Source organism: Chelonoidis abingdonii, chromosome 3, assembly GCF_003597395.2.
Source record: "Chelonoidis abingdonii isolate Lonesome George chromosome 3, CheloAbing_2.0, whole genome shotgun sequence".
Taxonomy (NCBI): Eukaryota; Metazoa; Chordata; order Testudines; family Testudinidae; genus Chelonoidis; species Chelonoidis abingdonii.
The window spans coordinates 85,937,891-85,964,591 of record NC_133771.1 but is presented as its reverse complement, the minus strand read 5'-3'; the positions used below and the strand labels follow the sequence as shown (position 1 = coordinate 85,964,591).

Sequence of the window (26,701 nt, the reverse complement as noted above, 5' to 3'; positions counted from 1 at the left end):
ACAAGTCCCGGGATTCGCTGCGCGGGCGGTGGGCGCATCAGCTCGTGCCGGGCGGCGGCCGGGTCGCTGCGCGTAGCTCGGGAGTCAGCTGTTTGCGGGAGAATAAAAGGGCGAGAGGGGAGTAGGGTTGGCTTGCTGCGTCCCTGTTGTCTGTGAAGGGGGGCGGGGACCCGGCGCGGGCGGGCAGAGACATGGCTGAAACAATCGCGGACACCAGGAGGCTCATGAGCAAACCGCAGAACCTGAACGACGCCTACGGGCCGCCCAGCAACTTCCTCGAGATCGACGTGAGCAACCCGCAGACCGTGGGGGTCGGCCGGGGCCGCTTCACCACCTACGAGATCAGGGTCAAGGTGAGGGGGGCGGTCGGACTGCTGGGGGCCGGGGGTCTGTGCTGCTGCCCAGTGACCCCCCCCCGGGTTGCGTCTCCCTTCCCCTGCCGTGTGCGTGGGGTAACGTCTGCTCTGCCCCCTCCCGCTCCCGACTGGACCTTGTCCTCATCCCCTCGGGGCTGTAACTGTGACACGGCGGCTGGGCTGAAGTCGGACTCCACCCCCGCGCCGTGCTGGGCCTGCGGATCCCCCGCGGGGGCGCCGCGTCTCATTCACCATCTTGCGGCTGGGAGGGCCCGTGCTGGCTGGCGGGCGGGCCCGAGGCCGGGCTACCAGTCCTACGTGAGCAGCTGAGGTGATGCTGCCTAGCTTGGTGCACCAAACCTCAGCTGTTACACTGTGTTCACACCAGGTGTTAAACCAGTGGCTCTCAAACTTGTCTACTGGTGACCCTTTTCACACAGCAAGCCTCTGAGTGAGACCCCCCCATAAAAATGTTTTTAATTTATATATTTAATACTATTATAAATGCTGGAGGCAAAGTGAAGTTTGGGGTGGAGGTTGACATCTTGTGACCCCTCTCCCATCTAATAACCTTGTGACCCCCTGAGGGGTCCTGACCCCTACTTTGAGAACTCCTGTGTTAAACCTCCACCTTGCTCATAGTATAAACATCAGAAGGGAGAACCTTGAATCTTCTTTCCCTCCCACTCCACCTTTTGTGGGGTTGGCACTGAGAGATCAGAGTGGGGCTTGGATTCAGTGTGAGCCAGTCTGCCTTATGGAACTAGGGGAAAGCTTGATGATGGTCTTTGTATGGTTTAGGTTATCTAACTCTCCTCTGCAGGGCACACCAGCTAGAAGGGATCTAGTGACAAGTTTGTAGTGGTGGTGTAGCTGTGGTGGTCCTGGGATATGCAAGAGACCTGGTGGGGGAGCTAAGATGAGCTAAGGTGTGAAAAAGTTCTTATTAGACCAATTTCTGATGGTGAGGGAGACAAGCTTTCGGGCTTACCTAGAGCTCTTCTTCAGCTCTGTGTAGCTTCAATGCTTGTATTTCTCATCCACAGAAGTTAGTCCAGTAAACAGTATTACTTCATCCACCTTGTCTTTTTAAGTGAGACAGGTCAGGTTCACTTTAAGGAAGATAAGTAAAACATAAAATTATAATTTAAAAAAAAGCAGCTTGTTCTACATGTCTGGGTGTCAATAGTTTGCCAGGCTACTGGAGCTCAGGCCTTCTGTATGCATGTTAGCCAGGAAGATTACTGATGTCTCGTAGGTGTGTGTTTGCCAGGGGTGATAGTAATGCTGAATATATTTTATTGGTGTAATGGGGCTTAGCTAATAAAAGAAGCATGGGAACTTCTTTTAGATTATAAGTTATTCCTGAGAAGTGTATGAGAGCTATGTGGTAATGGATCCCATCCTTATGCAGAGCAAAGGAGCTAATTTGGGGGGGGGGGAGGGGAATCGGTTGAGCTGGATACAGGCTTATTGATGGAAATAAAATGCTGTAAATAAAACTGCAACTGGCTTTTTGCTCTTTACTTAGACAATGAAGAGAACTTACAAATAAAGTGCTGTCTTGTAAAGTGTTAATGTATGTGGGTGCTAATTAAATTTTTTTGTTGTTGCTCTAGTAAATGGAGCAGTTGAATTGCACAGTAGCAATGTAATGCTAATATCAAACTGAAATATCTTACCAAATCAAATGTCTAAAAGTGTCTATACTTGTACTATCAAAACAATTGGCTGAAGTAAACTTCCTAATCTTCTGAATTATTACTTAACAAACCCCCGTCAGAAATATGCTAACTGAAAATGGTGCTCACCTTGACATATGAGCCAAATATTGAATCTTTAACTTGAATTACAATTTGTTTGTCTTTAATGATGAATGGGATGTATAAAACAGGGTGGGGAGAAGTAGAATTTGACACTTCAGTTACCTAGTGTGTATTCTGCTTGTCTGTTACACTCTAAATTAGATTTTAAAGGTACTAGAACCTAAATTCTGAAATACCTGTGAGTTTGTAAGTATCATGAGATACATCCTCTTCTGTGGAATACCCTCCTCACTCCCTTTGATTCAGAACTATTATCTTAAAACATTGGTCTCACTTGTCTTGGATTAACTAACATAGACACCTGTAAAATCATGGCTGTAGTGAAGTTGATGGGAGGTGGATTTTGCCTACAATATTGATGTTGTGCAAGACTCTTTTTAAAAAAAAAAAAAAAAAAAAGTACTACTGGCTGCTTAAAATTATTTACAGGAAGTGGGGGGGGGGGCGGTGGAATGGGTCCCACCAGCAAGGGGCAGTGTTCTCCTAAACCCAGCCTTCTGCCAGGTTTGGTGGAGAGGGAAAGGGAGAATGCTAAGATTTTTACTGGAGTGTTGTTGTAAGACTCTGTTTTGAGGCTTAGTTGCTCATAACTCATTTTGAGTAGTACATGGCTAGTATGTGTCATGTGGAGCTCTACCTCTTCTCTATGCTGGATGGCAAAAGGAGCCTTGTCTAGTCCCTCCCCTCCATAGCCTCTTGTGTACTGTTGGGGAGGTAGAGGAATAAACCTGTGCTACTGTACTTCTCCCCTCTCCCCTCCCAGGGGTGGGAGAGAAATCCTCTTGTAAAGAACTCCAGGTTGCTGCTTGAAGCTGTTCTTGATGGCTTCACTACTACCCACAGGGTTATAATTAGAAGAAATGAAACTAACCATTTCTCTCAGTTTTACTCAGCTGCTATTTGGGTAAGCAGCGATGATGGTACTGGAGCTGTCAGTCTCTAGACAAAAGAAGATAACATTGTCAACCTTGCAAGGTTGACAATGCATGTGAACTTTAGTCTCTAAGGTGCCATAAGGATTCATAGTTTTTTGCTGATACAGACTAACCATCTTCACAAACAGTGACTAGAAACTTTAACTTTAAATGAAAGCTTTAATTATGCAGAAGCTGCTGGTTTAATTCTCCATATGTGTACAAGAGAGCTTGCTGCCAGTCAGCAGAGGAGACCTGATACAGTAGTTGGCTTTTTATGAATTTTTACAGCTTATCTACAGTAGGCCACTCTTAGAGCTTGGAATCCAAGGTTAGAATTACTCCTAAACTACACTTTATCTGAGAGCTTGGAAGCTTTGGTTGGCAGTGTTTGATATGACTACTTATATAGAATCAAGTTTTGAGTTCACAGCCTGTTCACCTCTTGTTTTAAAATGCTTCTCACTTAACTATCTAAAAAGTTGGTGGCTGAATTTCAGTTGGAAGGATCAAGTTATTTCTAGCAAGCTTAAACTTCTGATACTTAAAAGCCACTATGCATTAATAACCCCACTTGCCAGTATTAACTTTGTGTTTCTTAAACCATAGAATAAATTCCTCCAGCATCTACAAATTAAAGGGAACTGTTTCTGGGAACACGTCTAACAAATAAAACTGTTAAGTTCTCAGTCATGCTTTTTTGTGACTAGACAGAACTCTATAGTAGTCTTTCTGCTTCTAACATTTTGATTGCTCTGACCATAACATTGGAGGCGAATAAGTAGTAGAATTTCATATTTGTTCTATTTTTGCAGCACTTCAATCTTTTTCTCCTCTGAAATCCAGACAGGAAAATAGTGACTATCCTTGAAGCACATGTCTTGAATGGGTGTGCTGATATGATGTATACAGCTAGGTGAGCACTTCAGCTTTGAATTTGTGAATGCTTAACCAATGGCTCAGGATGTTTCTTCAGCTGTGTATGTTCAGACTCCTGTTGAACAGTACTGCTTGATTTTGGGTGAAATATGTGAAAGGGTATAGGTATCATTGTCAGTTGACTTAAGCACTTTAAGGTGGATAATCTATGCTTCAAAAAAATGTACAGGCTTTATTAGAAAAATAAACCTAATGGAAATTGACCATGGTCTAAACTTATTGGGACAATGTTTCAGCTTCCAGTACTTCAGTTTTTGCCATGACTTAGGCAGGAAGAGTTTACATTGTAGATTTTATGCCAGGAGGATTAAATATGTTGGGGTATGTGATCTGCCGACAGCTTGAACAATACTTGTGGGGCTCTGCAGTATGAAATATGGCTTTGTAATATTACTGCATTCTTTCATAAGTAAGCAGTGAACATGTAGTGTTGTCTAGCCTTTATACATTCTTTGCAAGATATTGTGTCTTAAAGAAATAAAGAACTCAGCTATGCTTCCTGTTGTACAAGAGAACTACAAGAAAAGTTCCATGCTATAAGAATTTTGGCTTTAATTCTAGTTCAGTTCCTCCTTTTAGTGTGTGGTGGAGGGGACAAGAGAAAGCAGAAACATTAACACAATCAGTTGTAGTGGTACTGTGTGTTACCCTTTATAGGCTTTTCAGAAACACTGATTATCAGAGGAGGAACAAATTTGGTGCTTTTTTAAATTGTATGTGTTACTTCCTTTAATTTCCTGTCTTCTATAGCTTTTTACTTAGCTGAAAGTTTTACTACTTTACTTAAAATAAAACTGCATTCACAACTCTTAGACTTGCTAAAACATACTGTGAAAGGCAAGTGCAAAACTGAAAATATATTACAGGATACTAGCTTAGGAGAAATTATTAGAATTTCAACTGATGAAAGGGGAAGAGATTTATGAAATAGTAACTCGTTTCGGGACAATGGGAAGCAGAGAATATGCCCATCTGATCATTTCTGAATGATTTCAGTATGAAGTCTTCATTAGGAAAATTATTACCTGCATTAGAAATCAGGATATTGCAGTGTTGTCTCCACATTCAGAATCCTATAAAATCCAGGAACTCCAAACCTTTAGTTGAATTGCATTTCTTCAATGCTCCTACTATCTGCTCCATCATTATATTGATTCTGAACACTTTGATTTGGTTTACACAAATTTAATGCAGGTCTTAATGGTGTTTTGTGTTCATATAAATACTTCTACTTTGTATGTAAAATGCAGTTTTCTACTCATGTTCATCTTATACTGATTAGAACTTAGTAAAATTAATCATTGTTACATTTGCTAGGGCGAGTAGGCATGTGATACCAGAATTTCATGTACCTCATTTTGTTTTTGGCACGCCATCTATTGTCAGCCTGAACGTCATACTGTAATATTTTTCCCAAAACTCAGAACATCCAAACAGAAAATAAAGAAGCCTTGTAATATCAGATGTCCTAGCTAGGATACAGCAGTGTCATGACGTGGGGAGGGAAATGGCATGGATACCATGATTTTCCTGTTTGTCCATATCTTGTCTTTGTGTCCATGATTTTTAACACACTCAACTTGCAGGGGCAGCTCCTATCCCATGGGGCTGGAGCTGGCTCACCACTCTGGGCATTGTCACCTGGCACATGGGTTCACAGCACTGTTAACACAAATTCAGCCTGGCCATCCCCCAGCCAGGCCTACTCTGAGTGGTGCTGCAACCACTTGTGCCAGTTACAATTCCTAGAATAGTGAGCCAGGCCCAGCCTCATGGGATGGGAAACACAAGAGCTGTCCGAAGGAGTGAGTATGGGGGCAGGCTCGCTTTCCATCTCCTTCCCCTTTCTGCTCTTCCCCCCTCTGTCCCTGTGTCTCATTTGTCATTTTTATCAAAAACCTATAACTGTTTCTAAATTTACTAGACTGCTCCATGATTTTCATGTTTGTGTGGGTTTCTTACCAGGACAGATCTGAATCCCTACTCAGCCTTATGAAAACTTGACTTGATGTCAACTGCTTTATTTTAAGGGAAAAAACTTAATTGTAAAGGAAGCACTTTCTCTCTGAACTAAGTGACCATTGTAGCATCAGAAAGCCCTATACTTGCAAGAAGTAACTTTGTGCCCCTGCTGTCTGGCCATTTGTAGTAATCATTGCAAGTCTTCTCCTTGATATCAATCTTTGGGAGTTCCTCACAACAGTTTAGGCACAAAGTGCCTGTAATGCTATCCTAACTGCACAATGGAGGATTAGCCTAGCATGGGAGAGTATTCAAATGGCATAACTGGTACTTCCATCTGTGCCCTCTGATGTAGAGATGAATGTCCAACATAACCCGGAATGTGTAGTTATAAGGTAGAGCAGTGGAGAGCAGCCCCAAGACTGTTACAAACCATGTTGGTGACAAAGATAATGGAAAAACTGGCTCCAGGAACTGTAAACAAAGTCCTTTCTTGGTTTTCCAGCTGTACCAGCACTTGAGCCCTAAGTGAACAACCTACTGGAAAAGATAGCAAATCAGTGCCAAAATTCATTCCATAGCTGATATGAAAATAGGTAAAATCCCAGGATAGTTATGAAATAACTGATTATCACTTTACTCTAGAGCAATCAATTTATGTTCAAGTCAGTCAGTTGGCTGGCTAAGATGTTTTTCTAATTACATGGATGTGAAGGGAATTGCTTAGTTTTTTAAAGAATTTATGAATACCAAGTAACTCTTGTACACTAACATAGTTTCCCTATCTCCAGTTAGCTGAACGTTTCATACACTCAGATTCCTATGTTTGTAGGCTCATCCTGAATGCAGTAAAGGCATATGAAAATTTCTGGCCTGTCTGACTAGTATAAAACACTGTAGTAGTTCATAACCTGCAACCAAGTACTCTAGCTTTTATATTTAACAGCAATGGACAGCTGCATGAAATCATATTTTGTTCATTATTGAGAATAAAACATGCCTTGATTTAAACTGCTGAAGATGCAAAACTGCTGCTCCCTTGTGACATAAGTGATGTCCTTTCAGTCTTTGGTTCTCCTGAAAGCTCTTGCTATCTCAATTTATATTTGCCTTGTGTAATTGTGCATTGGTGACTCTTGTATTTTAGAGGGAAAACAAACTTAGAATGAGGCAGTAAGATCAAATGTAGAGGTTAATGGACTAAATCTGCCCTCAGATGTTTGACTGACTTACACCAGAAAAATAGAGTAGCACTCTATATTTTTAGAGTACATTTTGGGAGCACTGCACACAATGGTGTGCCCAAAACGTACCGAACTATATACAAGTAGCTGCTATAACAGCTTGCAGAACTGATGTAAGCAAAGGACAAACTATATATTATACCAATCTAGTTCAAATTTTAGATACTCAAGTCTTCTCTTCTGAAGTTAGTGTTGCTAACTCTTATGTGGAATAGAGGCAGCTCATGATGGGGGACTGCAATCCATGGGTGCTGGACATGGAGAGAGACTTCTTGGTTTGGTGTATCATGTGGAACTATGCTACAGAAGCAATGTAGCTTATACACTTTTGATACTCATTCCACAAGCTAAACCCCTCTGACCGATGAGCATTCTGTGCAAGCCTATAGCAAGTGGAAGTGCTAGGACCTCTAATGGGACTATCCCTTCCACCTTTTTAGGTGGGCTTCTGTCTCCATCTCTCAGCTTCTCCCCAGAAGCTATTTGATAAAATCACCTGGGAGAACAGTTTGCCTCCTTTTGGCACCAGCCACTCTAGAGTTCTACTCTACTTCACTGAGCCTCCATTTTGACCTCTATGAATGTCAGTGCCTGGCTCTGCTATTGTTGATAGCTTTATTTAGGAGCAGCAGACTGAAACTGACAATTCTTAGCAGAATACGCTCTCAACAAAGTTCTGATCTAAGGCATGTTTTTTCATACCCTGGGCAAGAAAGTTGTAGCGCTGTAAAGCATCAGTATAGACAGTGCACCAGTGCTGGGAGCCACGTCCCTTGTGGGGGTGGACTTCTTTAGAGTGCTGGAAGAGCTCTGTTGCAACTACAAAAGCCATGTTAAAGCACTGCCGCAGTAGCACTGTAGTGTTGCCAGTGTAGACTAGCCCAAAGTCAGTGTTCTGTTGGTGTTTAAAGCTCTGAGCAGCACCATGAGCACTGAAATAATTTACAGTCTTAAAGAGGACAGTGCATTTGTAAGGCTTACTCTGCAACCAGGTAGACTAGAAGCTTATCTTAAGGGAGTCTCAATTCTGCAGAAATTGATAGTAAGTAGCTTAGCTCATCAATGACAAGTTGAAAACTTGTCCTGACAAGCAGGCTTGGGGGGTGGGGGGGACCCAACGCCTTAGTCTAATGTGCCATAGCTTGAAGTATGAAATTCAATAGTAACAACAGTGGGTGTATCCACAAACAATATTCTTATGAAGTTGAACTCTGTATTTGAACTTAAAGCAAAATGTTTTCAATATAGGAATGTCTCTGTAAGACTACAGCACTGTAAAAAAGTTCTTGTCTGACATCGCTTCTCTTTATATCCCATTAAGTGGCAACAAGGGGAAGAAGAAGATTGTGTGATGCAGGTGTATATGTAACACTAGTTCAGAATGTTCAGAGCAAGCAAGTGTTCCAAAAAGTATTAGTCTTGCATGACCTTACTGGACTTATATCTAATTGGATTTTGGAATCCAAATGCAAGACTTTTCTGGGGAGTATACTGGGTAAGGTAACTCAAGTGTAAAGGCAGGTCTAAACATCTTGGACAGTGGAAAAACTCCTGGATTTTGAGTAACAATCCATCTACTCTTGAGATTTTTCTAGGGAGACCTTTTACTGTAGCTTCTGAATTTGATTTAATAACTTGATAGCTTTTGCCTTCCTACTTCAGAACTCTGGTGATGTCAATATCTTCACTGGATGTTTGCCATAACAGTGAATGGGCTATATGTTAAAGCCCTCATTCTCCAGAAGTTGGCTGGCAGAAGGTAATGGAGGATCATGACTCCAGGCCTGAATGTTCCTGCTTGACAGTGTGTCAGACCTCCCCTGGGATGATGCACCTTTTGTTGGGGGATGATGGGAGGCTTTTTGTTGCTGAAGAAGATGTGTTATGGGTCTGAATTCAAAGCATTTCAATTTTTTTCCATAACTCAAACTTTTTTGAAAGTTAATGGCATATAAGCTTATGCCATCAAAAGTGAACTAAATCCATTTTTATGAAGATCTGCCATAGCTTAATTCAAAAGACCACATCCAAAGAGGTGCTGTGGCAACAAGGCAGCTCAGTGCTCCTGGCTGTTAAGAGGAGTATGTATGGTGGGGGACAAGTACTGCAATGTTTGAGTTCTACTTGCAGATAACCTTTATTTTTGACTAAACAGGAATATTGCATTTCCTTCAGTATCTAACTCATACAGTTGTGCAGGTGAGCTGCCAGAGCATGCAGGATGACTTACAGATGGAATGTCAACTTCAGCTTTCCTTCCTCTCTGAAGTAACCCAAGCAGTATACAGATTGTCTTGATGTCTTTTGCACAATGTTTTCAAAATGCATACTTGTAGTAGGAACAAGGGTGGCTGCTGTGGAAGGGCTTCTTTAGATCAATTGAGTACTTTAAACACTTTCTAAAAAGCATCTAAAGCTTGATTACTTTTACTTCCATAATGTAAACTTCTGTTTACAGGCTAAATTTTTAAACCTCTAAATTCAACTCCTACCTGATCTACTATATGTATAATCTTGGTCAGTTCTTTTTTAAGCCTGAAGGGGATTAGACCATATTCAAGGGCAACAGTTGGCCAAATTTCAGTTCAATGATCAGCCTTTCTAAATTAGTATTCATCTTTTTATTTGCATAACATAAGTGCTGCTCTTTTTAAAAAAGTGCTTAAATCCTAGGCTGGGCATAGCTGTTACCCCAGGTGTCTTTTTACAACCAAACTAATTGCATCTTGAAAAATCAGGCTTTTGGTATTGTCTCCTCATAACCAAGAACCAATTCTGAGATGTGCACGAGACCTGGAACTCTCATTGAACTTGAAGTTGCAGGTACTGGGAACTCTGTAGGAGTTGGCCCATAAGTCACTGATTAATGCACATGCCACTATGTAGCCTTTTTGGGAGGGGAAATTGATTGTTCAAGTACACAAACCTGTCCTTGGCCTAAGCAAACATAATCAGGTTCATAGCTATACTCCTCCTGCTTCTCATATGCTGCTAGGGAAACATTTCTTAGCAGAATTAATCTGTTAATATATTAGAGAATAGGATTTTAGTAAATTCCATTTGACTGTAAGCTAGCAGAATGGAGCAGAGCAATGCAACAGGAGAGGGGAGTTTTAGCTGATGCACAATGGACTGGAATGGGAGACTACTGAAGTGCTAACAATGGCAAATCTGACAAATTAAACCCCTTGAGTGAGTGAAACTAAATGATGGTAGCTGGTAGCTACTCTTAGTTATAATGAATTTATTCCCTTTGAAGTTCTGGTGTACTACTCAACCATAAACAATCTGATGTTTGTGATGCAAATATAACTTACTGGCTCTCTATAAAAACTTCTTGCAACAAAAATGTAAGCACTCTTAACACTTAAGTTGAAACAAAATACAGCAGGTATGACTTACTGCATATTATGCCTTTTTAGGCTTGGCTTTGAATTTTATGGCACTTTCATTGTGTGCAAGTGGCTTATTACTTCAGAGAACTGCAGAATGAATATTTATTTGTATTCCAAATGCTCCAATAGGGACTGGGCATCCAGTGTTTTGGATGCACACCACAATCCTTGACCTGAAGAGTTTACTCCCAAATACAAGGTAGATGAAGAGTTTGGGAAGGAATGCAGTTTGATTAATTCAGGTATCTAACTTGTTTTTGGTCCTTTGTACATTAGTGGCAGGGGGTGAATCAATAGGAGTGAAGGATATAGAGGGTAGGGGGAGCTAGAGTTCAGCAGGGCTGTGAGATTGGATGTTCATACCAATCTGATCAGGAAATAAGAAAATACTCAGGTAACTTCAAGAACTTTTTTGTCTCAGTTTCAAAGGTGCCTCTACATTTTGCCCCATCATATGGCTGTCTTAGCTTCCAGCTCCTACCAAGAGTGGGGAGTCCTTGTGCCCTGAGGTCAAACTCTGCCCTTGGAGCAACATGGGCTAGAGGAGGGAGTATGGATTACAAAGGAGCTGGTTATGCAAGATCTCCAGAGGCCAAAAGTGCTGCAGATTCACATGGATGCAAGTTGAAACACTATTGGTGATAGTTTCTTTAATGGAACTCATTCCATGAGTTGAAATATAAATTCTTACCATTACTGCTCTTCTAATGAAGGGGGGAACAAAGCATTGGTTTGAATAGTCATATCCTGTGTACACTACAATGATCATCTGATGTCTTTGTCAAGTAGATGGACCCATCCAAAGTAAACTGGACTCCTTTGGAATCATGAGGGTTACAATCTTTAGCAGAATAACTCCTTGATGTAATTCCTTTCTGAAGTAACTTGGAGTTCAAAGATGCCTTTGTTTTTATCTATCTGGTTAGACACACCTTTAGTTCTTAGTCTTGCAGAGCCAATGTTGTTCTAAGAGAGTAAGCTAGATTGTGGTTAGTCAGTCCCTCCCTGACTCAAAGTCCAGATAGCAGAATATTTGAGTGACCCAGAAAGAAAGCATTTGGACTCCGATTCCAAACTGAGGTATCTCTACGCTGCCACGACTTATTTCGAATTTAGCTTTAAACGATATTACAAAACAGATCAATAAAATCAGTTTTACGCGTCACAGTAGGCTCACGAAATCAATTGTTTGCGTCATGCCACAGCTACCATCGATTCAGTAGCGTCACTGTGGGTTACTTCCATATCCCAAGTTCCACTTCTCTGGTGAGAGCACAGTGCCTGATGGCAGATAACACATTGCCCCGGTCGTGCTGGTACAGCTCAACCTTCCCTTTGTGAAGGTACAAACAACCCTTCGGCCCTTTTTTCCTGGGATCATTGTCAAAGCATGCACAGCAATCGTGGACCCTGAGATCACAAAACGGTTCCTGACCGTTGCTCAACACTCAGTACTTCCTCGGCCAGCAGCATTCAGAAACAGAGGTGAATTGTCAGAGTAAAGAACATTTACTTCTCTTCAACGTGCTGGGGGGTGCGGGGAAGAGACTGAACGAAGCTTTCCGTGAACCACGCAAGACACCGTGTATTAAGCACAGACATGCGCCACCAAGAATGCAAATAGTTTTCAGAGACGCTGTGAGACTGGACGTAAGTCCCCAACTTACCCTCCCTCTACACAGTTGAGTCTCTGATTCCCTGTTACGTTCCCACCCGTGTATCCTGGAGTTTATTTTCAAATCTTTGGCATTTCCTTTCTTTAACGCACAACGAGCTCGATAAAGATTTGTCCTCACATATCAGCAATCCTAGATCTTAGTATCTCCCTAAGGTTCAATGCTAGAACTTACTTTGCATTTGAACTGCATCGCACCGTGTCTATCAAGCGGACATGTGAAGCAGGAAATGTCCATTCTAAAGTCTCGGGCTTCTTTTTACCAGCACTCTGCATCGATTCGATTGCGGACCAGACGTCAGTGTGCACTGTGGATACTCTAGGAGCCAATAAATTGATTTCCGCACAACGAACTCTAACCAATTATCACTTTCGAATTTAGCGCTACTCCTCTCGTCTGGGAGGAGTTCCGAAATCAATTTAAGGAGCAGTTTAACTCCATATTAATGACAACGTCGTGTGAACCGGTACAGCATTAAATCGGTATATCGGCCATTAAACCGATTTAAAGTCGCAGTGTAGACCTGGCCTGAGTTTGTGGGGCTGGCACTTTGCACCTATATCATCATCTCAGAAGGATCTGATTGCACTTCTAGTATTCCACAATGCCAACTTTAGTTTCTTTTAGAGAACTGTGATGCTTTGGGGAATCTGTAGAATTAATGAATTCTGGTTTATATTGTGACTTTTCCTTATGAAAATTGCATATAATGGAATGTCTGTATACCTGTGTATATCCACCATTGCTGATAAGCCTGTAACCATGTCTCTCTCAGGCTAGATACAGGGGAGAGGAGTTACCCCTAATGACTGCTCTGGGTTAATAGTTATACTACGGAGGCTGGGTACAGCTGGGAGAAGCAATTTCCTCCAGCTTGCCTATAAAGGGCTGGGGTTTGGAGAATGGAAAAATTACCAGAAGCATGACTAAAGTCCCACCAGTAACAGCTGAGTCCTTCTGAGACTCTCAAAGCAATCTTAGGGCAGAGGCAGGAATGCTTTTTGTAGCAGTAGAAGCTTGGTTTAGCTGCAGGATCAACCAAAGTCAAAGTGTGCTGGCAGAGAGAGGGGTTCCATAACTAAGAAGAAAAGCCATGCGCTGTAGCAGGATCCTGTACAGTCCATTGAGGGCCCTGAGTGCAGTCCAAAGAATTTTTCAGAGTGGTGAATAAACTGAGTTATACAAATACCCCTTCATATATTTTTCTCATTAAGTGAAGAGCAAGGATGGTCTAGAATCCTGTACGAAGTCTCTGACATCTCTCGCATTCCCTGAGGTTAACCATAGACCCTGAATACCCACATGGATGGGTTCTGGGAGATGGTATGTTTAAGCTATGCAGGAGTCTGGGTGGTCAGTACTGATTTTGGGGGGCTGGGCAACTAGACCTTGAGGTCTAAACTCAAGATGGCGTGCTGGATGGGGAGTCTGTCTCCTGCGCATGTTCTTAGGGACCTTAAGCAAAGGGCAGTGTGTGACATTCCCATGGTGTTATCTGGGCCTGTGATCTGCTAGATCATGCCAATCCTTGACTCTGGGAGCCAGCCTTACCCTGCTCTGCTGTGAACCCCTGGGCTGTTCATGTACAGTCTCTAGCATGTAAGCTGCTCCCAGCATGTGGGTGAGCACTTTTGGCCAGCCACTGCTTGGATTGTGCAACCAAATGACACTAGACAATATCTCCAGTCCCAGGCACAACCATGGGAATCTCCATCTTGCATTGTCCAGTTAAGCTTGCAGCATCCAGCGGGCATATGAGTTTATCAGTTTAACAAAGAAATTGATATGGACCAGGCTTGTTCTCCCAAGGGGAGTCTGACATGCTTCAAACCAAACACATTGCTTCAGGTAGACTAAACCAATGAATTAACTCCAAAAGAGATTTTTAAGGGATTATAAATCAAAGCACAAGTAGTCTGATTTGATCAAATGAAATAAAAGCAAAATGCATTCCAAGCTGATCTTAACACTTTCAGTGCCCTTACAAACTTAGATGCTTCTCACCACAGGCTGGCTGGTTGCTCTTCAGCCAGGCTCTCTCCTTTGATCAGTGCTTGAGTCTCGTGGTGGTGGTGTTTGTAGATGGAGGTGGAAGAGCATGGCAAACATCTCTCCTTTCATAATCATTCTTCCCTCTTGGCTTTGTGCCCCCTTCCTCCCACCCTTCAGAGTCAAGTGAGTATTACCTTATGGTAGCCCCAAACTGACCAAAGGAAGGGGAGTGACTCCAACAGATCCTTTTTTGCTGCCTAGGCCAGTGTCCTTTGTTCCTGTGAGGCTGGGCTGAGTTTGTTCCATATGCCCAGATGAGGTGTGAACTGCCCCTCTGCTCCTGGAGAGTTTTGCCTGGGCTTGTTTTAAGCCATGAGGACACATTTTCAGCCTCAAACTAAATACATGAAATTACAACATATAACACTACTGTAACAATGCTCTGCATCATGAGCCTTCCTAAGACACCTAATATATGACAAACTTTGCATTGGATACCACACAATCATATAAGGATGAACATGGGGCTGCAGGTTGTTCCCTTGGGTACAGAGTGTCACATAGTGCGTGAACCTTGTTCAGACTCTTGAGGTGTAAAACAGATGGGGGGAGGTGGGTCACCCTTGTAGCAGCCTGGTGAATGCTCAAGAGGACAGTCTGACTATGCATTGGATAGCAGTTTGTAAGCAGTAAAGGGACCCCAATAAGTATTGACCCTTTTAGTCATAGAAGCAGGGGAGAGGGATAATAGTCTTTTTAAAAAAACTTCAGGGATTTAAGTACTTCAGCTCTTTTGTGGTCCCACTTTTTTAACATGAGCCATAGCCACACTTACTGTGCTGGCATCTTAGACTGATGCAAAAAAGCTGTTCTGTATGTTTTCACCTTTTATTAGACTAAGGTTATTGCTTAATTTGATAGGTTAGCTCACCAGCCTTCATCAAATTTGGTGAATTTTTCTTGCAGGACTAGTGTAAACTTGTGCTGTACATCAGAAACAGTTAATTATAACAATAGCTACTGGAATCCATGGCAGTTCTGCATAATCTCATGGGTCTTGATGGCCTGTGGCTGTTACAATGAGTAAGTGAATGAAAAGTTAACCATGCTGCATATTAGCCAGAGACTCTGGTAGACTTGGTTTGAATCTCTTCCTTGCTGGCATTGTTACCTGGTGCCATAGGTTATGCATCCTTGCACTGTTTTAGCAGGATCCCTCCATGAGGAATTGGGATCCCAGCCCTTGCCTGTTGGAAATTACAGCCTCTGTATAACTGTAGCATGAATCTTGTGGTACAATAGGCAGCTGCCTGGCTAGATCATCTGATGCCTGCTCTTGTTTCTTCAGCAAAGGTTGAAAGGGATGCATCTTATTAGAAGGGGTAAAATACCTTTTGCATCTTGGGACTTTGGGGTTGCTCAAGAGCCCTTCTGTGCAGCTCCTGTAAAGAGGCATATATAGCCCACTTCCACTGGGAATACAAGCCAGGTTAACAGAGGCCATAAAATGAGAGCTGGGTGGGTGAGAAACAGGAATGCAAAACAGTGCTTTCAGTCTGCAGACTTGCTTGAAAGAGATCCATTCAGATGTATCAAACAGGTGTACTTCTGGGAAATGAATACTGCTGTATCAGCACTTTAAAATAGCTGGAACTGCTGCTGTGATTCTACTTCCTTCAGAAGGAATGTTACATGAAAAAGGGTTAATACATTGCTAGTCCCTTGTCATAGCTTCCTTCAGGTTATGGATTGAAGAATAGTAAAAGGTGCACCTCTGAGTAGTACACTGTCTGTCCAGTCCACATGACTTATCCTCATCAATAACTTTCAGTTATGAAATACTTGCTGGATGTCTAACCCATTATGTTTCTCAGGTCTTTGAGCAGTAGACTTAACCAGTACCAGCAGACGCTTTCACAAACACTGAAACTGCATTAATTAGCCACAGGGTATTTCAAAATTAGAGGAATGGATGGAAGTTGGGAGGCACAGGAAACAAAGTATTGAAATAATTAAACTAATGAGTCAGATTTAATCACAGTTGTGTCAAAAGTTCAAAAGGGAAAATGTGGAAGGTAAAATGAGCTGAACTGGCCCTTTTACCCCAACATTGTACCTGTAAGCCTGATACGTTGTTTAGAGATTAACTTTAGACTTCCGTACCCAGAAGTATGAAAAATCTTAGGGAACTCTTTTCATAGGCTTGATCTTAGCATTGAATAAAAGAGCAGCTAATCCCTTTTTGTTAAGTAACTTGAGAGGAGGGAATCTAGAATGTGAAATCTCACCTGCAGAAAACACTCAATATTGTAAAGGCCTTTCTATCTTTAGACTCTTACAAAGACTTAATATTTTAATGCGGAAGGTTGAACTCAGTTAAAAAGCCAATAGGTGAAATCAGAGAGAAATAATCCAGTGCTTTATTTCTGGGAATCCTCATCCTGCACTCTGGGGGACCTAATTTATTCCCTGCTGGGGATAAGAATACTGTTCTATACAGAAAGCCAGCACCTTTAAATATAAGCCTGACTTTTGGTATAATAGTCACATTTTTGCTCTTAATCATTCGTACAATGAACAATGTCATGGTTACCTGAGAGAGAACTGAAGTACTTTCAAAGGACAGTGAGCTCAGATTTAGTGTATGAAATGTGCAGTGTTGTCCACACAAGCATCTGTAGAAGCTACAAGGCTGTAAGTAGCAGTCTAGAAGTTCAAATACTTCAGCTTAATACTAAACAGAATTGCTTTACTACGTTAGGCATAATACAAGCACTTTGACTGGCAGTTACACCTGTGTGCAGTGACCACTAAATAGCCTATTTCTCTTCTATATAGAAGCAGTTTTATAAGAGGTAGTGCAATTATAAGTAATTAAACTTGTCCTGAGTGGCTGAACTCTTCATTCAACCTCTATCTCTTGGGTAGCTGTCAAGCTTAACTGCCTACTTCTCTAAATGGAAGCTGTCTGAGTTGGGCCCAAAATTTAACCACAGCTTGCTAGTTTATATAGTCAGTAACTGTCAACACATGTTTCAAAACCAAAATGTTTCATCAGCCCACCACTCATCTGTAATTTTAAGGTTGCTCACAACAGTGTGTGAAAGGCTAAGGAGTCTTAGCTCTTCCTGTGTAGTACACCTGAGGTTTGTGTAGTGTGAACTATCCATACAATTGGAGCAATTAAGGTGCTGTCTGTAGGCGGCAGCAGAAGGGATTGCCAGAGAGAATCCTCTACCTGCAGCATGGAATAGGCACTCCACGGGCCTGATTTTTAAACTCTCCTTCCTTTCCCTTCCCCTTCCCCCACTGCTAGCAGTGGAAATCAGGCTCTTCTGTTCTCCCCCTTACCCCAATAGGGTTTTCCCCATTGATGCCTAGAACACTCTGTGAAACTCTGGAATTGATCAGATTTGCATAAAAAGCCTTAAGGCCAAGTTCATGTGCTGGCAAAGGAGCCAAACTAGATCAAAGGGCATTAACAAACTGTTAATGTGTGTTAGCAGGGTGCATGTGGACAGTTAGAGTGCAGCAGGCTAATGAGGCAAAGATCACACCTTAGCTTACTTAAATATTTAGTTCAAGGCATCTCAGGTGGAATGCCCTGCCCTCCTCTCCATTAGGGCACTATCCACCTGAGGATTTCAGAGTCTGAGAGAACTTACCCTTTCACTCTCCTGGACCAAAAAGACAAAGTAAGATTCATTAGTCAGTTCCTGCTGCCTTGATCCCCCTCCTGTTTCCTCTGCCCCGAGCTTCCCACCACCCAGGCTTGCAACCTCCATGTTGCCTTTTACTCCCCTACCTCCAGACTGCCACTGAATCTTATTTTCCATCACCACTAAACCCTGGTCCCTTGCCTTGGTCGTATCTCCCTGTGATTCTTGTAACCGTTGTCTCCAGCTTTGCTCCATCTCCCTTTTCTGCCCCTTGCCCAGCCAAAGTGTCACTGTTAACATTGTCTTCCCCACTTGCCCCTCTACTCATGTCACTCACTATTTCAGATCTCTGCACAGTCCTCCCCTTGCTTTCTGCATCTGGGGCTGACTTCTCACCTGTAAGGCCCTACCCAGTTCTTCCTGGTCCCCTGCACTTTGTTCAGCTCAAGCTTCCCTTCCCACTATGCCTTCATAGTCTTTCACTCAACACCTTTATGCTGCCTTTCATGCCCCTGCCTTCTTTGTGGAACAATGTCTCTCCCTCTTTCCATATGTCCCATCTCAGTTCCTCCTTCATATTCCTCCCTATTGGAGCTTCTGAGGTTTCTGCACACATCACATGGTGTGTGCTCTGTAGGTCTGACCTGCTGACTGGATCTGCAATGGATCATAAAGCCCTTGGGGCAGGGACTTGGGTGCTGCGACAGCTTCCCCAGTGCAATTCTGAACTCTTGGTACAAACCTCTCTGCCACTCTGAAATGGAAAATGCTGTATTGCTTATGTAGGCTGAACTGTATACCCAATGAGAGAATAGCATATTAAGCTAAGGGTAGGCAGGAGCAGGGAATGCCAGAGATTTTTCTACAGCACCAAATAGGACCCCACCAGTAAAATCAGAGTATTCCAATTTGCTAACTTTTCACCAGAATTCTGCCAACTGGTGCTTAAAACATTCCTTGAAATTTTGGAATTGATTGAATGCTGTAGTGAAAAGTTATCATGTTAGGCGAAGAGGCTGCCATCCAGTTGAGTTTAGGGGCCTAGCTTTGGTTGGCTAAACCCATTCATCAGTCAGTGACTCCCCCAGGATGGTGGGTGTATGTGAAACTGCAAAAGGGAGACCAAAATCAAGTGTGTAGCTGTCCAGTATCTACTATTGTATATCAGGGGGTAGCCATGTTGGCCTGTATCCACAAAAACATGGAGTCTGGTGGCACCTTAAAGATTAACAGATTTATTTGGGCATGAGCTTTCATGGGTAAAACCTCACTTTTTCAGGTGCATGGAGTGAAAGTTAGATGCAGGCATCCTGATTTGAATTGGCCCTGTCAACACTAGTACTCCACTTGTGAGGTACTCCCTTCTCCATGTGCCATTATGTATTTCCTGCATCTGTAACTTTTCACTCGATGCATCTGAAGTGAGGTTCTTAACCCATGAAAGTTTATGCCCAAATAAATCTGTTAATCTTTAAGGTGCCACCAGACTCCTTGTTACTATTGTGTATGTAACCTTAGTATCTAGGCACTGCTGTTCTCAGCAATGAGATGAGCCAGGATTATTATTAGACAATAAGATGCCAGTAGGATTCAGTGAAGTGGAAAGAGCTTCTTAACTTAACATGTATCTAAATGTTGGCTCGGCTCTTGTTTGTAAGTTTTCGGCATAAAAACATAGAATCTCAAACTATGAAAGTAGGTTAATAAATTACTCTGACTTGGCAATGCTGGAGATCTACCAGGTAATATTTCCCTTTGTCAGTTGTGAGCAAGTTGCTCAGTGCAAGTTTGTCTGATTAGTCTTGTACATGATGTGACTGTCAAACTTTTCCTTCATGTCCACTCTGTCAAGTGGCCTTAATGTGGTGGTGGGAGTCAAGAATTCTCTTCCTGAGGTCTAATCCTTTCTCTGACACTTACATGCTATGAGACAGTGTCACACACCTCTGTCTTGTTTCCTCATCTATAAAATGGATACTACCTCTGAAGAAATGTCAAGGACTAACATCTCTACAATGATCCAACTATGGAAGGTTATAAGTAGGGTGAAGACTTTTTTTATTTTGCAGTGTGTACCAGAGGGAAAAATGTCCAATTGCCACCTTAGAATCAAGTACCACCTCCTAGTTAAAAATAACTGCACACAGGAAAACCTCTTCCTTATCCCTTCTGCTTAAGAGCTGTTGTGGGAATCCTGATGAACAAACACATCTTGCATTGGGTCTGAGTTTTGAAAGATCTGTGGGGATTCCAGTATTTAATGAGTCAGCTCTGTAGGCTGCCTCAGGAGCATGCCACAGCTAATCAGAGAACCTGTCCTTAAAGCTCACTTAATTTAATGACACATGGCAGTTTTTGACTTAGGAAGTGAGCACTTCTAATGACACTGAGGGTCAAGATTAAATATTACTGAATGTGAACTGATGGGGACCCATTGCTAGGTCTTTCACATTTCACTGACCTTAGCAATCACAGGTTACTTATGGTCTTTCTCCTTCTCTCAGTCCCTAGGCAATTTGTTGGGACCTAAGGGATATTTGCTGCCAAAAACCAGTCTTAATACTAACTAGTAAATAATTATGTAGCCTATTACATGAGGAGTTTGTAGTTTTTGCTTGTAGTCAGGGTTGTCTAACAAGTATCACAAGACCTTATAAATTGCTTATAAGCTATACCAGGCTGAAACATCCTGTGTAGTATGTCTGCCTTAGGTTGGACTTTGTGTGTCAGTCACATAACTAGGTCGGGGGATGGCACAGGTGGAAACACCCATGTCAAAAATCTGTTTCACTGGGAGGCTGTAGTGCCTCCATGCTCTGGAAGGACTTCAGATTTGGCAGGGGCATCACCCTGGAGTCATAGCTTTTTCACATCCCTGTAAAGCAGGGGTTCTCAAACTGGGGGCCAGGACCCCTCAGGGGGCCACAGTTATTACATGGGGGGTTATGAGCTGTCAGCCACTACCCAAAACCCTGCTTTGCCACCAGCATTTTAAAGATATTACATTAAAAACACTTTTGTATATTTATAAGGGGGGGGGGGTTGCACTCAGGCTTGGTGTGCGAAAGGGGTCACTTGTACAAAAGTCTGAGAACCCCTGCTGTAAAGTCTCTAATTTACTGAAAGTATAACCTTCTAAAAAAAAATCAGCCAGTGAGTGCTTGTGGGCTTGTTAAAAGCTGGTGGCTAAATTCTCTGAAGATTCAGTCTTCACTAAACATGCTTATTGCCCTCCCCTTCCATGTGACTGGTCTGCAAATGCTTTATCCCCACAGAGCAGCTGAGCAGGACTTTCCTTGTAATTGCTGCATCTGGCTGTTGAGAGCCATTGTGTTGCCAGACACCAGAGCAGGGAGACTCTTCTGTTCCCTTTTTTTCAGGAATGCTACTGATGTTGCCAAGTTAAGCACTTAAATTTCAGGACATGCTAGACATAAGGTTCCCTCTGCAATCTTAATTTGTATGCATTATGATGGTCTGTAATTGGTCACATTTTTTCCACAGGACCATTGCCTCATTCAGTGCATAGGATTGACTGTGCCCACTGAATGGGTAGCTATTTAATATTTTAATTGTCATTCAGTGTGTGGCCCCAGTCCTATTTACCATAGACCATCCAACACGTGCAGAATAGAAAGTTATTAATTGTCTCATGGTCCACAGTATCTATTTGAACACCCAAAAAACCAAACCCACCCATGAGGCTTTTGGTTGAAGTGACTTGCCTAGTATTGCATTACAGCTCTTTTGCAGAGGCACAGGTAGAATACTGTTTACCACAGTGGTATTCTGCTGCTGTAGCCATGAGATTCTGCTCTGTGTTCCTGCAATCCCCTGTCTCATTCACTACACGCCTTCCAACTTTCTGAGGCAGGGGTCATACAAACAACACAACCATGATTCTTTCCTAGAGCACAGGCACAAAATGAGACTTTTTTATGTTGAAGGGTGGCAGGTGAGGGAAAGTATGTGATCATGTAATAAAGACAGTATCCATGCATCCAAATTCACAACTTTAATACTAGCATTTTCTAACTTGAATGTTTTGACTTTGCACATCAGTAACTTTTCTTTTGTTAACTTAAGAGCAATGATGAGGGAAAACATCGACACCTTTCCCCCTCAGTTTTTAAGGAAGGGTATTAGGGATGTCATGACTCAGAACTTAGCAAGAAACTTCTACCTATTTTTGTCATGCCCTCCTCTCAACTAGATCAGTTGTTAATCACTTTGAAAGTGTAGTCACTTACAGTGATCTGTCTTGTATTTCAGACAAACCTTCCCATTTTTAAATTGAAAGAGTCTACAGTCAGAAGAAGATACAGTGACTTTGAATGGCTGAGAAGTGAACTCGAAAGAGAAAGCAAGGTGAGTCGAATGCTAAAAAGTAAATATACAAATCTACTTGAAAGCTTAATTATCAAACCTATTAAGTTTGAAATATCTACTGGGGTGCTGAAGACCATATAAAAGCTGTAAAGGGTCTTCAGGTTTTAATTCCAAATTTAAATGTAGTAATCTTACTGTGTGACACTCAAGTATAGAATTGCTTTTTCTATGTGGGTTAACTTTCTTCATTGCTTCAGTGTAGGCAAACATTCCTTTTTCACAGCCTAAATGTAATGTTGCTTATTGAGGGGGTAAGGGTGGGGGCAGGGGATTGGTGTGTTTTTAATCTATGTGCAGGCTGAGATTATGGTTACCTTTTTGAAAAATTGTTTCAGGTTGTAGTACCACCCTTACCTGGAAAAGCTCTCTTCCGTCAGCTTCCTTTTAGAGGAGATGATGGAATATTTGATGATTCGTTTATAGAAGAAAGGAAGCAAGGTCTTGAGCAGTTTATAAACAAGTAAGTTTGAGGTTTATTTCTTGTCTTATGAACATCTGAGTTTTATTAGCTTGTTTTCATCTTTTAGTGTCAAAAGGTGGCAACACCATGTTTTAGAACAATAAACAAGATCAAACCACAAGTTTGTAAACATAAAATGTTAAAATCCATTTTTGAATATCATGTCAGATATTCAGCTCTTACTCATTCAACCATTCAGGTGTGTTGTCCAGAGTTCTGTTTTTTGCTTAGTTAATTTATGTAAATTACAGCATTCAGAGAAGTTCTAGTTGTATGATTTTTCTTGGAAAAAGGTACATTCCATCAGACAAACATTTAAGCTGGCAATGGACTTCCAGACACTGTCTTAATCAAGTAGTGTTTTTACATCTTCAAAAGACCACATTTTAACATAAAAAAAGAAATGTGCCCTAGGACATGAGCTGATAATACCTCACATCTGCAATCAACAATCTGATATATTTATTACTTAAACAAAATATCAATTTGCAACTACTAGTTTGAATCAGTTGTCTAAAAGCTAAAATAACCTAAAGGCTTGTGCCAGGAAGCAGAGTTGGCCCAACTTTTTTCTCTGTGTATTGACCCAAACACATTTACTAAAGTAAGTCTAAAATTTCTAAACCTTATCTGTTCTCAGAACCAGTGATGACTAAAACAAAAGGTAATCTGGAATTGATCATTCTGAAAGATGAGCATTTATAAAGGACAAACAATTACATTGGCATTTAATGTCATTGAGACCTAAACTGCATGAAACTTTCAATGCTTGGGATTAGCACAAATGTCTGACACTCTATAGCAGATCGGTTAAATGGCTTGGTTTGCTCAGAGGCAAAATGTGTTTTCTCCCCTGTATATATAGATTAGAATATAACTTTAGAATTTAAACAGTTCAGGCTAGGAACTTTCAAATGTGGTCTGTCAGTTCCAGCTGTACTCAAGAGGTATCGATACCTGCATTAAAAATCTGCTTTTATCTTGTTCTACAATTTCAAACTATATTAACTATTCAAGATGAATTTAATTTTTCCAGCAAGTTTATGGGCCTCATACTGTACTAGCAGTTGGATTAGCTGTCTCTTGTTTCACCAGTGTGCACAATGCAGACATCAACATTGATAATGCAGCTTGTACTGATTTAGTATCTACACAAATTCAAGGGAAAAAAGTGCCTGGTCCAGGTTGCTGCATCTTCTGGAGGATTTGGTGTTGAGATGTCTGTCACACCTTTAACTCTTCCTTTTCTTGGTGGAAAGACTTTTTCTCATCCTCCATATAACAGCAGGGTGACTGCTATTGCCAAAGAAAGGATTGTCAAATTCCTTGCACCGTGCACCAGAAATGTAAGACTTGATGCTTAGACTTGTCTGGTAAAGTCTGTGCCCAAACTGAAGCTGCCAAGATAACAGCTTTTGCTGGTAGATTAGCTGACCTACATAGCCAAAGGTCACTTCAAAATGTGGAAGGGTTGCTCTGGTGGAGAATCTTTACAAAGCCAAGAGCTGTGGAAGGCCTCTTGAGGCCGTTGACCTCCCATGACATCAAGTTGCTTGCATGCAGTGGAAAGTGCTGGTTGTCAGAATTATGTCCTAGCTGCATGGGGTGGCAAGTATCTGTCTCTTCCATTCAGATCCAGAAGAAGCTCTGACTAAATTTTATTCTAGAACATGTTCAAAAACAAGTACAGGCCATTTTGCTGGAAGTGAGACTAAGTCCTCCATAATCTCTCAAATGATCAAAAAATCCATCTATAATCAAAATTCACAGATAAGCAAAGTAAGAAATGCTGCCTGACATTACTTTGATATAAGAATATTTGCTTTGTATATTTGGACATGTGGTGTTGACAATTTGTTTTAACAGTTAGATTCAAAAAGTTAAAGCTCTATAACCTCATCATTAAATAGTCTGATCCTCCCCATAATTTCCCATACAGTGAACTTTATTGATGCTTAAAACCCATAATTTTGTTACTGTGAATGTAAATAGATAACATTATTTAAAACATTGAAATATTAAACTGTCAAGCCTAGTCATGCCATAGGTCATCTGTCTTATCCTGAATCTTGGGAATTTCTATCAATTCAAAGAAAAGTTAAAGATGGTCATTCTGGGGACTCATTCCTTTCCAAGAGAAAAGGGGAATCTGAGCCTTCTGATCCTTGCTTGCACGTTCTGACCGCAAGATGACTCTCCAGTTTTCAGTACAATAGAACTGCTAATCTTGATCTGGAGTCAATGCTGCTCAGTAATGGTGGCCTAGTTGCACAGGCTGGGAGTTCCCTGACCTGAATGATTGGGATAGAGGACACTACTATGGATGGTATCAAAGAATCCATCTCTGCCACCACTACAGAGTGCTGAAATCTTAGAATGTGTGTACCCTGCAATAAAGCACCTACAGCTGGCCCACGTCTGCTGACTTGAGCTCAAAGGAGTTGGGCTGTGGGACTATTGAATTGCAATATAATCATTCAGGTGTAGGCTAGAGTAGGGCCTACAACCCGCTCCCCTCCCAGGGGCCCAGGCTTCAGCCTGAGCCCAAATTTCTACTCTGCAATTTTATAGCTCCCAAGTCAGCTGGCAGAGACCAGACATGGGTGTTTTGTTGCAGTGTAGACTTAACACTAGTGTTGGTTGCTGTATCAGGGACTCTAATCCTTACTGGACTAGAAGAATACCTACATGTGCTGCTAGAGCTTACTCCATCCTGCCCTGATGTAGGAAGGCTTCTTGATTTGGAGTATGTCTGAGGATTTGCCTGACCCAGTGAATCAGTCCTTGTTACAAACTTTGGATTTGGTCTTGTTTGTTAGACCAGATTAACTAACTATTCTGTGCGGCTGCTGTCCTGTGGAGATAATTAATAAAGGAACACATGAACATGCCTTCTGTAATCTAACTGCTTTCCCTCAATGTTTAAGACACCTGGCTCACTGGAGAACATCCTGTCATATGCCTCCAATATATGGTATAAACACAAATCTCCCAGGGGTCAGGATGGGAAACTGAGGAAACGCTTGAAGTCTCATTCTTATATAATGTGGTGTTTTAGGTGTATGCATTTCTTATCTGGGTTTGGGGATTTAAATGTCTTCACGTTAAGAACCTGAAGGGGGCTTTAGCAAAATGTATTAAGCTTTTATTTCACTATTTTTCTAGAACTAATTTTTTCTTTTCTTCCTAGAGTTGCTGGCCACCCTCTAGCACAGAATGAACGCTGTCTTCACATGTTTTTACAAGATGAAGTAATAGACAAAAGCTACACGCCATCCAAAATAAGACATGCCTGAATGCTCTAAATACCCACCTCAAAATAAATGTTAGTGATTAATACACTTGGTTTAAGAGTTAAGCATGCAGCAGATACTGGCACAATAAGCCTCCACTATACTAACATGAGTATACTGCTCAGTCTTTGCATTAATTTTATGGCAGTAAAGAACTAACTTGCTTTAGCTAAATCACTCTGTGAATCTCTATTATACTAGCATTAAAGCTATTTAGAGTCCATCCACACTACTGATGGAGTTCTTTCCACTCTTATCTGGAATGACCCTCACACAGTTTACTGAGTTGGCCTTACTTGAACTAGCACTGTCCCAGTGTCACATGTTCACTTGCATTTGATTAAATCACTTGACTTGTTAAAATAACTGCTATATTATCTGTCTGTCTCTCTTTTGTGTAGAGACCTGAGGCACTCTGTTTCAAATATCCCCATGTGTAAGATAGACACTTCTGCAATTGTCTTCAAGCTTGTAAAACACTTTATACTGAAAAATGAGGGAATTATCTTTATATTCTGTAAAAAGAAGAATCAAATTTATATACTAAAATCATTTGTCAAGAGTTGTTTTGAAATAAAAGTGAAAATGCACTTCCA

The 26,701-nt window shown here is 41.6% G+C and overlaps 1 protein-coding gene across 1 annotated transcript; it reads left to right on the top strand.

Annotated features, from left to right (window-relative positions):
* The first annotated feature begins 23 nt into the window (after positions 1 to 23).
* SNX3 (sorting nexin 3) lies at positions 24 to 26,701 on the top strand. Its single transcript, XM_032781680.2, has 4 exons — positions 24 to 353; positions 22,236 to 22,331; positions 22,688 to 22,812; positions 26,003 to 26,701. The coding sequence occupies exons 1-4, from the start codon at positions 192 to 194 to the stop codon at positions 26,106 to 26,108; spliced, it is 489 nt and encodes a 162-aa protein (XP_032637571.1). The 5' UTR covers positions 24 to 191; the 3' UTR covers positions 26,109 to 26,701.

Excerpts from the sequence above, each read along its gene's own strand:
- SNX3 (XM_032781680.2), top strand. The coding sequence starts at position 192 with ATGGCTGAAACAATCGCGGACACCAGGAGGCTCATGAGCAAACCGCAG. Across the intron at positions 354-22,235 it reads CCTACGAGATCAGGGTCAAG|ACAAACCTTCCCATTTTTAA; the intron begins GTGAGGGGGGCG and ends CTTGTATTTCAG. Across the intron at positions 22,813-26,002 it reads CTTGAGCAGTTTATAAACAA|AGTTGCTGGCCACCCTCTAG; the intron begins GTAAGTTTGAGG and ends TTTTCTTCCTAG.